The following is a 14047-nucleotide window of genomic DNA, read 5'->3' on the forward strand; positions in this document are numbered from 1 at the left end:
AGCAAACAAAACTAGTCTAAACCTATTCTACGCGTTACAACAATCGTGTGGACATAAAGAATGCCTAAAACGGAGCTAAAACGCAAAATCTAGGCCAAAAACTAGTTCTAGGGGCTTATCTGCGAGAAAAACTAGGTTCCAGGGGGTTTTCTGCAAAAACCGAGGGCCTAAACATAAATAAACCTTAGTTTCAGGGGCTAACCTGCAAAACCGACGGCCCTAGACGGCGGGTTATATTTCTAAAGAGCTCAGGGGGCTAAGTGAATAAAACAGGGCCGGTTTGGAATTATTTTTCAACAGACATGGACTGCGGGTTGATTACTGAGAAACCGAGGGACTCTTATGCAAAAGCACCAGGCCGAACCGGTATCTTCAGATAAGGGCCATTGGATCACGATCTGACGGATCAGATCGGATCGGGCCACGATCTAATCGTGACCGCTGGGTTCGGATCGGAGGGCCCTGGGAGTTTGGACGCGTGGGGCGGCGGCGGGTCTCGCCGGAGTCCATCTCCCGCGGCGGAGGATCGCCGGGGTTGGCCAATCCATCGCCCCAAGGGCCAATTCGACCCGGATTTGGGTCTGGGGCGGACTTCGCGATACGCGTAATCCACCCAGGGCTTCTACTGGGCTCGGGGATGGCCGGTGTAGCGTGTGCGGCACTGGTGGTGGTTCTACGTGGCGGCGTTCACCGGCGTGAGGCGCCCCGGGGGTTCCAGGGCTACGGCCCATCCAAACTAAAGCCAAGACGAAAGAGGGGTATTGGGGATGCTTACCGAGGGTCGGAACGGGCTGGTGCGGCCGTGCAGGGCAGACGGCGACGACGTCGAGCGGCGGGTCGTGGCGGAGTTCGCAGAGAAGAGTGCTGGAGGAGTGCGCCGGCCTGCTGATGCCCCGGAGAGATCCGTGCGGGCCCTGTGAAGGTGTTCCAGGGTTCAGTGAGGCACAGGAGTCGCCAGCATCAAGAAATTTCTCGAATCCGAGTCACCTCCGGCGGCGGGGTCCGAGACAAATTCCCGGCGATTGGTCGGGTTGCGGTTGAGGAGAAAGGCTCTAGGGTGATACTAGACTCATGGAGGAGCTACTGGAGTGGTTTGCCAAGGCCGGGGTGGAGCGTGGTGGCGCAACCACGGCGGCGCCGAGGTGCGGCACGGCGGGGTGTTCTGCTCCGAGCAGAGGCAAGGCGGGCGGCTGCGGCAGGGTTTGGTGGCGGCTGCGGGGCGAGGATGGGGGAGAGAGGGTCGCAGGGGCCAAATATAGGAGGGCTCCGGGGATCGCGGCCTCGGTTGGGCAGGGGATCTCCGGCGGGGATTGCGGAGGCCGTTGCCGGGCGGGATCTCGGCGGGGATGATGGGTCCGACAAGTGGGGCCGGTCGGTCAGGGGGAAAGGAGTGACGCGGGCGCTGGCGTGCGGGTCGGGCTAGCAGGTGGGCCTGAGCAGCGAGCGCGCGGGCCGAACGCGGGGAGCGGGTGTGGGCGCTGGCAGGTGGGGTCAGCGAGCGGAGGTGGGAGCGGCAGCGCGCGAGCGGGCGCCGAGCGGCGCTGACCTGTGGGACCTCCCCGTCAGCCAGAGAAAATGGCGCGGCGCGGAACGCGGGCTGGCTCGGGGTGACATGTGGGCCAGGCGAGCGGGCGACGGTGACACGGGCCAGAAAGAAGGAGGGGCGCGCGGAGAGGGGGAAGCCGCGGCGCTGGTGAGGCGAGCGCTGGAGCCGCTCGGCTAACGGGCCGGGGGCGCGGAGCGGCTGAGGAAAAAGGGAGGGGAGAGGAGTCCGGGCTGCTGCTGGGCTGGAGCGGGGTGTTGGGCCGCAAGGGAGAGAGGGGAAGTGGCTGGGCCCGTGTGGTTTGGGCTGGGCCAGGTTGGGGTTTTGGGTTGGCTGGGTTCCTTTCTCTTTCTATTTCTTTTCCTTTCTAAAGCTAATTCTAATTCAAACTCAAGGCAAATGAATTCAAATTTGAATTTGAATTCACACAAGCACTCAACAAATAAAACAAAGCTCCAGCATGATGCAACAACAAAAATTAAACCTATGATAAATTTTGATTACTTAAGGAACAAAATTTTAGATTAAATGCAAGTCTAGCACAATAAACCTTAGAAAATTAAATAAAGCCTATTATTAAAGCTGAAATTTGAATTAGGGTGTTACAGTACGATAGGCTTAAAACATTCTTGCTTGCTCAAGGTTTTAAAATGGGATGTGTTGACAAAACTTTGTTCCTCATGCGCTCTGGCTCTGACTTTCTGTTGGTTCAGATTTACGTGGATGATATCATCTTTGGTGGCTCTTCTCACGCTCTTGTCTCCAAGTTTTCTGAGCAGATGTCCCGGGAGTTCGAGATGAGCATGATGGGTGAGTTGCAGTTCTTCCTCGGGCTGCAGATCAAGCAAACTTCCCAGGGCACGTTCGTCCATCAAGCCAAGTACACCAGAGATTTGCTGCGGAAGTTCGACATGAGTGACTTGTCTCCTCAGCCGACTCCGATCAGCACTTCGACGGCGCTTGATGAGGTCTTGGACGGCGATGCAGTGGACTAGACGGAGTACAGGAGCATGATCGGCTCCCTCCTGTACCTGACGGCGATGTGGCCGGACGTTCAGTTCGGCGTCGGCCTCTGTGCACGGTACCAGGCTTTGCCGCGCACCTCCCACAGGCAGGTGGTGAAACGCATCTTCAGGTATCTGAAATTCACCCCTGAATTTGGTCTTTGGTACTATGCGGATTCTTCTCTGGTTTTAGTGGGCTTTTCTGATGCCGAATTTGGTGGGTGTCGGTTGGATCGCAAGTCGACATCCGGTACTTGTCAATTTCTCGGTACATCTTTGGTGTCTTGATCCTCTCACAAGCAAGCTAGCGTAGCGCTTTCTTCCACAGAAGCTGAGTATATTGCCGCCGCTAGCTGCTGCTCCCAGATCCTTTGGATGAAACAAACCTTGCAGGATTATGGACTGAGTTACGATAGGGTTCCCATCTTTGTAGACAACATGTCCGCCATTAGCATTGCAAAGAACCCTGTCCTACACTCCAGAACCAAACATATAGATATCCGGTTCCACTTCCTGCGAGACAACCATGAGAGAGGCCAGATATACTTGATCCATGTCCCTTCAGAGAGGCAAACCGCAGATATCTTCACCAAACCTCTTGAGCAGGACACCTTTGCTCACTTGTGAGGGGAGTTTGGGGTTTGTTACCCCTTTTGATCGCTGACTTTTCCTCGGTTAGCTTTGTAGGTCTTGTTTATTTTTCTCTTTGTTTTCTAGGATTGGTAGTTGCATTGTGCATATGCATTGTACATTTATGCATTTTGCATTGACTCACATGCACTAGCATTCCTGTATACATTGCTATGATCTCCTAGTGCTTGCTAGTGTGAGTTTATAAATGTGATCATGTATAGCTTGCTCCACTGTGTATATGACATCATCTGAGTTAAGCTATTTTGATTTGAAGATCTGAAAACATGGTCACCCTGTCTTGGCTACTAGCATGTTAAGGCGTGATGATATGCTTTGCTATTTCATTCATGCTAGTGTAGCCTTTCGTTAAGCAATTCATACTTGACATGATCTATTGATAAAATGGCTTGAATTGTGCTTGAAATGGAATGGGAAGATCCAGGTGGGATTGCTTGTCGCACTGATCGAGCTTTCGGGACGGCTCACTTTGCACTTGTGAGAACCCGGGTAAGGCTGTGCATGACTGAAACGAGTGCCTTAAACTTCTGATTGCCTTTGGCATAGGCTTGGTCTCGTTGCTAAGTAAAGCATGACAAGCTTTCAACCCCTGGCATTAAATTGTTTGATATAATTTGATTGAAAAATGAATATTTATAGCATGCTTTGGATGTTTTTGGATCACCTGTATGAGTTTGATTAGCACTGATTTCAATTCCCTACTTGTTAGTACTAGATCATGGGTGATGCTTTTATTTCTCCTAAACTGAACTTGCCTAGCTCTAGACTGATTTGATATACCCTGTTGAGCTAGATGCAGGTCTTGTTTATGGATGCACACGTGCTTGTGACTAGTTGTTGCTCATATCATTGTATCCCTGAATGCTTTCACTTACACCTCCTGCATTGCATTCATTGCATAGCATATGTTCAGGGGGAGTCTCAGTTTCAGGGGGAGCTTTAGGTCTGTTTAGCCTTGATGTGTGCATGTGCCAACAAGGGGGAGAAGTTTGATATTTGAGAGAACCAAAAACTTGTTGAGCATAGGGCCTTGAGAGTGTATACATTTGGTGAGAGTTGCACTGGTAAGGGGGAAATGCATTCAGTGGGAGTTTTTGCTTTGTTTAGCTCCTGGTTTTCCCTCCGCTTCTGGCAAGATTGTGTCAAGCCCTGCCTCTATCTTTGAGGAGTCATGCTTGTGTTTCATCGATTGCGTCGAGCCGTTACCCTTGTCTGAGGGAATCGATCTTTGCTTGGTCAAGTGACTTGTTCTTGCTTCTTTCGAGTTTTTGTCACTTGTTCAAGTTCTCTCTTGCTTATTTGTTCTTCACTGTTTTTGTTTCAATCTTAGTTCGTTTGTGGTGTGTTAACAATGCACTCATCAAGGGGGAGATTGAGGAATGTTGAGTACTCTATTCTGCTTGTGATGAGTGAATTGTCAATCGTGCGGTGTGATCGTGCGCTTGGTCTTTGGATTACAGGTACACGGGCGTCAAGTGTCGACGGAGAGCTGCCATGGAGGTGCTGTGGCCGATGGACCGTGCGGTGGACGGCGGTGAAGGGCAGCCGGGACCGGAGCTCATGCCGGGTGGTAGCTGTGGCGTCCACTCCTGGATCGAGGGCGCAAGCGACGACCGAAGGCGGATTTCTTGGTTTGCGCCACAAAACCAAGCAGGCGGACGGCGGTAGAAGACGCCAAGTCGTGGAGGCACGGGCGTCGGTCTCGGGACTGACAGAGGCGACGGGCGTCGACGGCGTCTAGGGCCTCGCTGCGGGCGAGGAGGTGATGGGCGTCGGGTGGCGTCTAGGGCCGTCATAAGGCCGAGGCGAGAACAGCGTCTAGGGCCACGGCGTGGAAGCGGGAATCTTCCCGCGCGTGGAGTTTTTGCGGTTTTCACAAAACCGGCCATCTACCCGGGTTTCGCGAACCCCCCAAAACCGCGAACCGGATCTTCATCCACACGGCGGCATCACCGAGAAGACTTCGACTCGAAGAACAAACCTCGACCGTCGGATGAGTCCTTGTATCTTTTTCCGGTTTTGCCCCTACGGGCTTTCTAGTGTTTAATTGAGTCTATGGGTAGTTTAGTCTTTTGGGTTGAGAGTTGTTGGGGTTAAAAACCCCCTCACCCCCTCTCCCTCTTCTCTCTCTTTGGCCTGGACAGCACGCTGCCTCTTCCTGCCTGGCGCCCTCCTCTCTCCCCCCTGTCCCTCTCCTCTCTAGAGTTAGGGTTTTTAGCCATGGATTGTTGAGTTTTTGTACGTGAATTGACTGGGAAAGGACGCCCTTCCCTCCTTGTGCCCTCGGGGCGTTTGTTTTCGTTCAATTCGGTACGTCTCATGAGCTCTTTGTGATGGATTTTTTATTTCCATTTGTGTGTCCATGATGAACGAATTTGTGGTGGTTCTCTGAGCTCTTTGTGTGAATCCACGCTCTATTGCTTAGTACAAATCTCTTTGAATTCACGAGCTCTTTCGAATCGACGTTTTGAGTTCTAAAGAAAACCCCGTTCTTGCTCGGAAAATCTTTGATTCCTCCCAAACCATGGAGTGATTCGTCGATCCCTTTGTTGGGTATGTTCACATGGAATTTGTGATCGTGCCTGCAAAATTTGAGCCCCTTTGGACAGTATTTAATCCTTCAATCGTTGTGTTTTCCAAAGGTCACGGGCTGTGAAATTCCAGTTCTGCTCGGACTGGGTTTCTTTTGTTATCGCCGGTTGAACCGATGCTTGCGTTCTTTTGCATCGGATCAACCGGTGAGTGGTTTATTCATGCAGTAGGGTTTTCTGCTGTTCGTCAGATGCACCGGTGCTTTAGCTATCCACGGGCATCGGTTCAACCGGTGAAGCCTCACCAGCTTTCCCCCACGTGTTGTTTAACTCGTTTGACCGGCGTATAGAAAATTCATAGCGTCGGTTCATCCGGTGCATTGTTGGATTAATTTTGCCGCTCCTCTGGATAACTGCACCGGCGCTTTGGAGTTGAACTCGTCGGATCAACCGGTGCCCATTAGTCCATTTTGAGGTCTCTCTGGACAACTGCACCGGTGTTCGTTTTGGATTTTGTCGGTTTATCCGGTGCGCTATCGTTGGTTGAACTGACGCTGTTTGAGCCATAGCGTCGGTTTAACCGGTGAGTGCTTTTTCTCTGCGGCCGGCTCTGTAACGTCGGTTGAACTGGTGGAGTATTTCTTCACACGTCGGTTTAACCGGTGTTAGTATACCGTGCTGGTTTTGGTGCTTATTCTTCGCTCTTGATCCAATCTTTTCGCAGCTTGTTTCTAGAGTTTTTGCTTGGTGTCTAGCTCTGCTATAGGTACACTTTGCACACTCTAGAAGTGAGGGTTGGATGCGCAATTGGAATCTTAAGCCGAGCTTCAGATTGCGATAAATTTTAATCGGCTCTCATTCACCCACCTCTGGTCGCCAGTTTCGGTCCCTCACTTTTATATCTTCGCTTTCACTATGAGCGATTTACTCATAATATATATGTACATATGGTCTCCAGCCGTAGTAACGGGGTAACATACGGGCGTATTTTGTATTCCAACTGTAATGCTGATGCGGTTGACACGCAAATCAAACACACAATCTCTATCTCTACTACTAAAAATTCCCTAACAGGGACGCAGCTTTCGTCGTGCGTCGCGGGGGTGCGATCCATGGTTCAGCCACCGGTCAATGTACTCAGTCCGATCAGTCGTTCAGCCGATCAATGCCCGCGCGCCGTAGGATCAGCAGTTCGGATTCAAAACCCTCTCATCGCGCAGCCCAGCCGTGATCATCGCAGCCGACCCGTCCATCGTCGCGACTCCCGCCTCTCGTCCCGCCTCTCGCCGCGGATCGCGCGCCCTTCCCATCCCGCACCTGTCCGCACCGTCGCGCTCCGGATCACCCATGCCGCCGCACCGGTCCGGTCCGCTCCGTCCCGATCCGCGCCGTCCCCTGCATCGACCGCGGCTCCTTCCCCGGCGTGGGTGAGTAGCTGTCGTCGTTGCTGACGACGTTGGAGTGGATCCCCGAGGAGAAAACACGCCGGGGTCAAGATTTCAGGTCTGAAATCGTTCATCGTTGCTTTCGTCGTTCATCGTTGCTTTCATCTGATCAAATTTTTGGTGCAGTAGCAGATCGGTTCTAGGTGTTTCCTAAGTTTGGGGAGCGTAACCGGAGTTTTGTTCGGCTTCCTTCTCCCGTGCGTGGACTCTTGGGAAAATTTGAGAAAGGACATCATATGCAAGTTATCCCCTGGTTCTTTTGTTCTAACATTTTTTAGTGTCTTTCTCACTTCAACACTTCCGGTGGATCATGCTACCATCGCGCGCAACCAATTTATGCAGTTCCAAGCACTTCATGCATATCCCATTTCTTAGATATCGTAGCACAACCAATTTATGCAGTTCCATGCTTGTTGACTTTTCCAATTTGTGGTTGAGTTGTAGAGCTCCCAAATATGCAAGGTAATTGTAATATTTTTTTAATATCTGCAAGATCTACTGCGATTTAGGTATCAAAGTAAATGTAAGTTGACAGATGTCAATTTGAGTTGAATATATCATCAGTGCACTTATTTTCTAATGGACATCACGTACACGATCCATTAAATCCTAGAGAATGGGAGCAAATTGATTGGACAAGCATCTTCTAAACATCCATGGGGTTCCATTTTATAGTCACTACTCCCTTTACGGCTGAATTGTGCCAATATTCGCTCAGGGTAGGTCTTTTTGGTTTGTTCTGATTCAGTGTTCGATCTGTGCAGTACTCTGATTTTGTTAGTCTCTGTTCGAGCTTGTGAGGGATGGAATTTCAACCTCCCCAATTGTCCCTATCTTGTAACCCCACTCTCCTGGATTGGATTGTCTATAGGCGGATGCTCTAACACTCTTCAGGATTGGATTGTTCTATAAAGCCATCATTGGAAAAGGGACTGTTTGTCCTTTTGTTTCTGGAAAGCCATCATCGTTGGTAGTCCGGACATTGATGTCATTCTGGTTGGAAGAAAGATTTGCCTCACCAGTAGCCTTTTGAAGAATCTATCATGGCTTTTTCTTGATTTTTTATTTCATCTGCTTGTTTCTAACCAAAAATCAATTTGTTTTCTAATATGCTCTCCTGGTTCTGGTGAATGGTTCAACGTTCAGCAGGTTACTTGGCGTGTGGTTAGTTTCTTAACTCACAAATGCTAAATGTTTTGCTCTATTTACGTTAAATTGTAAGATCATGCAACTTAGGGCCCATGTTTATTTGCTGTTTGCTTGGGTGTATCTGTTCAAGATTGTCAGTGTGCCATTAATTTCAGGACTATAACGCTGCAGAGATTTTTTTAAAAAAAGATTGATTGTTTGGCCTCGACTTCATCAAAATAGAGAATTGCTTTTGAATGCTTTTCTGCAAAGAGTGGTTATAGGTTGCAAGGGCAACATCACCTCATTACAGTTTCAAGAAGTTTTGAGATCTTTTTCTGATTCACGAGCTGCATTTGTCCTTAAGAGGACCTAACTCAGCTTGGCACTTCCTTCACTGTGTTTACTTTCCAAGTTGTTGGTATGCTCTTTTACAAAGATGTCCAAGTGTTTTGACAAATTGAGGAGAAAAATATAGTTGCATCCTTGTCATCTGTCTAGATAATACACTGGATGTAATTAGTTTGATAGTAAATCAATTTTTTGGATAGAGTTAATCAGGTTGAACATAAATGCTTGTACAAATGAAGGAGAGATCAGCTGCTAAAACTAGGCAAGTAGCTAGCAACATGTCTGTGTGGTTTCTTCAGAAAGCAGCATATGTGCATATAGGTGAGCAATTTAAGTCTGATGCTATATTTAGGCGATTGCATATTTTCACTCATTGCAGGAGGTGATAGGAGTGCAATTTGTTCTTTTGGTTTTGTTGTGCAAGTCCTTCAAGCAAACTAAAAGATTATTTCTGCTGTTGTAATTACATAATTGAGTAAATGCCTCCGCTCAAATTTGTCATGGTCAACATTATGTTATCGAGTCCATGCCTTAAATTCAGTGTCAATTTTCTTGTTTAGGAGCCCCATGTGCCTCTTGGGCTACGATATGCGGATACTTCGCAAAACTCACGTACCAGTATCGGATACCGTATCGGATACGGATACCCCTCGGATACGTCCGGATATGTATCCGGGACGTATCGAGAGATTTAGGCATTTCCAATTAATAAAAATAACTCGGATACTTATGGGATACCGTGGGATACCTGTGGGATACTTCAAACCCTAACACCACTCAATCGCTTCCTATAAAGTCTCTGCGTTTAGCTGTGCGCACCTCTCACCCCCCCCCCTCGCGCAGCCACAAGCCTGCAGCGGCCTCCCGCACGGCAGGTTCGTCGATTCGCGGAGCAGCGCCGCTCGTCGGCGTCGGCGCTCCCGTGCCGTCACCGCCGCCCGGCCACCTGGACGTGCCTCCTCCGTCCTCCCACTCCTTCCCTCTGCTGCTCATCGCTCTTTGCCATCACCGCCGCCTGGCCGCCCGGCCGCCCGTCCACCCATCCATGACTCCTTCCCCTTCCGTGGTGACTGGTGAGTCCAACTCCGTGCCTCCTCCTTGTCCTTCCCTTCTCAAATCTATCTCCCCATGTGCTGATTCATCTGCTCTGTGGCTATTTCCCCTCATGTTAGATCTAATGGCGACTAGTAGTAGTACAAATGCTTCTGCATCTACTGATGGTGGTGAAAGTGAAGGATTTCCTGTTGCCAACAATCCTACTCTTGCAAAACAAGTCTTGGCTTCTGCTCTTGTGATTCCTCCAGACGATGATGACAAGAAGCCCCTATGGAGGTATGTTCGGATCATTGAGAGGTGTGGAAAGGGTCAGGGTGGCAACACAAAGGTGCAGTGTAGACTTTGTGATAAGGGTTTCCAAGGAAGTTACTCTAGAGTTAAAGCACATCTATTAAAGATTTCTGGTTTTGGGGTTTCATTTTGTCGAGTGGTGACTGTTCATGTTCTTGAACAACTGCAAGCTGAAATTTCTGCTGCCAATGCTGCTGCTGGGAGGGCCATGCCTAGAGATATTCCACTTCCAACTGAGTGTAATGAGAAGATGAGGAAGAGGAAGGGTGTTTCGGCTATTGAGTCTAGCTTCAATCTAGAAGTCCATAGCCAACTTGATGAACTGATAGCTAGGACGTTCTACACAGCAGGCCTGCCTTTTAATCTTGCACGTAACCCATATTTCAGAAAGGCTTTCATATTTGCTGCCAATCATCCAATTGGAGGATATGTCCCTCCAAGCTACAACTAGCTGAGGACAACCCTTCTTGTGCAAGAGAAGACAAATGTTGAGAGATTGATGCAGCCCATCAAGGCAACATGGAATTCTAAAGGTCTGAGTATTGTATCAGATGGATGGTCTAATGCTCAAAGGCGCCCACTCCTGAATTTCTTGGCTGTGACAGAAGATGGTCCAATGTTTCTTAAAGCAATCAACACTGAAGGAATATCCAAGACCAAGGAATACATTTCAGAGAATATGCTAGCTGTAATTGATGAGGTTGGGGCACAAAATGTTGTGCAAGTGATCACTGATAATGCTGCCAATTGCAGAGCTGCTGGTATAATTGTTGAGCAGAAGCACCCTCAGATTTTCTGGACCCCATGTGTGTGCGTACTCTGAACCTTGCCTTGAAGAACATATGTGCTCCTAGGGACATTGATGATGAGCTTTATGATGAATTCCAGTGGATCAATGAGATCATTGGAGATGCTAGTTGTATAAAGAATTTCATCATGAATCACTCCATGAGGCTATCTATGTTCAATGAGCATAGCAAGGTGAAGTTCCTTGCCATTGCTGAGACAAGATTTGCCTCTGCTGTTGTGATGTTGAAGAGGTTTGTTGCTATAAAAGATGCTCTTTCAGTGATGGTAGTGAGTGAAAAGTGGACTGCCTACATGGAGGATAATCCCGGTCCGGCCCAATTTGTGAAGGACAAGATTGTAAATGATAGCCTCACTTGAGGATAGAACTTATATGGATCCAAAGCAATGGTGGGGAATTCATGGTCATTCTGCTCCAGAACTGAAGAAGTTGGCACTTAGACTACTTGGGCAGCCAACATCATCTTCTTGTGCTGAGAGAAATTGGAGTAACTATGGGCTGATCCATAGTTCTTTGAGAAACAGGTTCTTGTTCTACTCTACCTCTTAATCTCTTATTGCTGTTTTCTTAAATCTTAATTGTTTGCCACCTGTAGTTCGGTTCAACGATTCCTGATTGCAAATTTGCCTTTGTAGGCTGAATCCTGCACGTGCTGAGGATCTAGTTTTCACACACCAGAACTTGCGTCTTCTTTCAAGGAAAGCTGAGGAATACAATCGTGGTCCATCTGCAATGTGGGACATTGGAGCTGATACTTTTGAATCTGATTTTGAGGGCGGTGCTGATTTCCTTGAGCATGCTGATCTGTCACTTGATGAGCCAAAACTTGAGAGAGTTCTTGAAGATCTTGGGGCAATGGGTCTGACTGAAGATGCTTGATCAACTCCCTCATCAGGAATCTGATCAAAGGAAAAACTCCCTCATCAGGGATGATGGATTGATGGATGATTGCCATGGCCAGCTGCCGTTCATGCATCATCAGTTCATCACTTTATCTGTTATCGTTTTATCATTTCATCATGTCATGTCCTTAATCTAGTTGCTACATTATGTGTCTGTCGAACCTAAGTTAGCTTAATGGCCTGAACGTTATGCCTTGAACCGTTGAATGTTATGTCCTGAACAATGTTATTATTATGTTATGTAATATTTATGGTCTGTGTGCTAATTTCTAATTTTGGTGATTTTTTTTATTTTTTATATATATTGACGTATCCCCGTATCCGCATTTTGGGAGAAATGGCGTATCCGCGTATCGCCGTATCGCGTACCGGTATCCATATCCGCGTATCCGGGCAACATAGCTCTTGGGGCTCTCCTCTATGTCAGAATCCAAGGTGTCACTCATGGACCCAAGCCCCTCAGCGCCGGTGACCTTGTAGGCATTCTACAATCTCGCTGGTTTAAATGGATAGATGATGGAGAAAAGTGATGTCACATATTATGTTTACTTACCTGATAGAAAAATACTAAATGGGATTTGGGGATCATTGTTTTGAATTCAGTCCTGTTAGCCTTGGGCCTAATTCATGCTTTTAATTTGTTACTCCTGCCCATAGCTTGACAATAATGGTGGAGTGAAAGTTGAGGGCAAGAAAAAGATGATGAAATAGCACCCTCAGTGAAAAAATTAAGTGCTAGGCACCCAAATTGGTCAGTATATAATCTCTTTTTTATTGACAAAGATTTATAATTCTATTTAAACATTCCTCCAGTGTTGTATGTTCTTACAAATATTATTGCGGAGAGAATTTATTTTTCCCTCGTGAATTAATGTTTTCTCCCTATAGTTTTAGTCCTGGTGTTACTTGAAACTGGAATTTTTATGAAATAATATTCTTATTCTTTTTATGGAGCAAACATATTCTCAATTTCTGTTGAGAACTTGCAAAATATATATGCACAGTGTGTTTTTTTTGTCGAAAGATGTTTATTCGAATAAATCGATATGCATTTTTTTGTTCGTAAATAAATTGTGTTTAGAGGAAACAACGATATTTGTGGCATTAGTTTCCAATGTTGCTGTTCTGGAGGGGTGGATGGTATGGAGCAATACATATATCATTTAATCAAAATAAGAAAAATGCTACATGCAGGTAAAAAGGCTTAAGTAGGGAATCCTATTGCAAATCGTGTAGTTTATTTTTCTGTCCGATTGCTCCTGGCTAGCGAGGTCTGTGTGTGTTTTGTGACTGCTATGCTGTTGAGTTCTAATGGTGATTGGGTTGTGGTGCTTGCAGACTTTCAGGGACGAGGAGCTGTACCTTGCATCGATTCCGACGAGCAGCTACTGATCTACATCCCCTTCATAGAACAACTGCTTCAGTAATTGACTTGATCAAGGCCTTTGCAAAATATAAAAGCATTTGAACTTTGAAGTGTCCAATTCAGTTTTGTTCAAAATCCAACATATGTAAGAATTATCTTCTCTGTTTTGCGGAATACCACTAAAATTGATCTTAAATGTAAATGTTTTGTGGAATTTTTATGTGGGTGTGATGTAACAATATCTTATTTATAGGGTAGGAGATTCCAATAGATTGAGACTGCTGCTATGGTTGAGCAAAGCCCATGTATTCATGCTTACCTTCTTATCTTCGAACCAAAAAAATATGAGTATTATAAAAGCATGCATTTATATGTTATTTAGATTGATCAAGACGAACATGTTAGCCTCTTTTGCATAATATAATTGGTTATGGTTGCTATTTATTTTGCCCATTGCAACGCATGGGCACGAACCTAGTATAGAGAAAAAAAAACATCTAGACTAGGACGACGGGCACAGGGGGCCATTGACAGCGAAGCCTGTGGCGTAGACGGCCTTGCCCAGGGGAAGTGTGGTTTAGCCGTCGGCGTTGCCGCTGCTGCAGTACAAAAAAGTGTACAACTGAAACCCGCCAGTACACTCGGGAACTTTGCGAGCAATAGCATGAAGTACAGATCACCTAACCCAGCTCTTTGCATGTGTACTGCAGCTAGTACTGCTGAATGAGCACCACTGAATCAGTACACCATGGCTAGGTACAAATAGGCCACCAGTGACTTGCAGAGCCATGGCCGTGTTGTTAAGCAGTTTTTTAGTAGTAGGGCAGGGATCAGGGTTAGTTTTTCAGGCTGCAGCAGCAGCAGTGGAAGGGGCATGCAGAGGAGCAGGACCTCCGGTTGGAAGCCGACCTGTGTGTGCTACCCTCGCTCGCTCTCCTGTGCCTGCCTCTTCCATTCCTGCTGCTACGCTG

The 14047-nt window shown here is 47.4% G+C and overlaps 1 protein-coding gene and 1 long non-coding RNA gene across 2 annotated transcripts; both read left to right on the top strand.

The window, feature by feature from the left end:
• Positions 1 to 6855: 6855 nt before the first annotated feature.
• Positions 6856 to 7754, top strand: LOC120655653. Its single transcript, XR_005667682.1, has 2 exons — positions 6856 to 7232; positions 7301 to 7754. It is a non-coding gene; the product is annotated as an uncharacterized LOC120655653 (long non-coding RNA).
• A 2076-nt stretch (positions 7755 to 9830) lies between these two features.
• LOC120653465 lies at positions 9831 to 11687 on the top strand. Its single transcript, XM_039931211.1, has 4 exons — positions 9831 to 10371; positions 10477 to 10724; positions 10838 to 11040; positions 11444 to 11687. Exons 1-4 carry the CDS (start codon positions 9831 to 9833, stop codon positions 11685 to 11687), a joined length of 1236 nt encoding a protein of 411 aa, XP_039787145.1.
• Positions 11688 to 14047: the final 2360 nt, after the last annotated feature.

The sequence above is a fragment of the Panicum virgatum genome, chromosome 1N (assembly GCF_016808335.1).
Source record: "Panicum virgatum strain AP13 chromosome 1N, P.virgatum_v5, whole genome shotgun sequence".
NCBI lineage: Eukaryota > Viridiplantae > Streptophyta > Magnoliopsida > Poales > Poaceae > Panicum > Panicum virgatum.

Excerpts from the sequence above, each read along its gene's own strand:
- LOC120653465 (XM_039931211.1), top strand. The coding sequence starts at position 9,831 with ATGGCGACTAGTAGTAGTACAAATGCTTCTGCATCTACTGATGGTGGT. Across the intron at positions 10,372-10,476 it reads CCTGCCTTTTAATCTTGCAC|AGAAGACAAATGTTGAGAGA; the intron begins GTAACCCATATT and ends TTCTTGTGCAAG. Across the intron at positions 10,725-10,837 it reads GGGCACAAAATGTTGTGCAA|AACATATGTGCTCCTAGGGA; the intron begins GTGATCACTGAT and ends CTTGCCTTGAAG.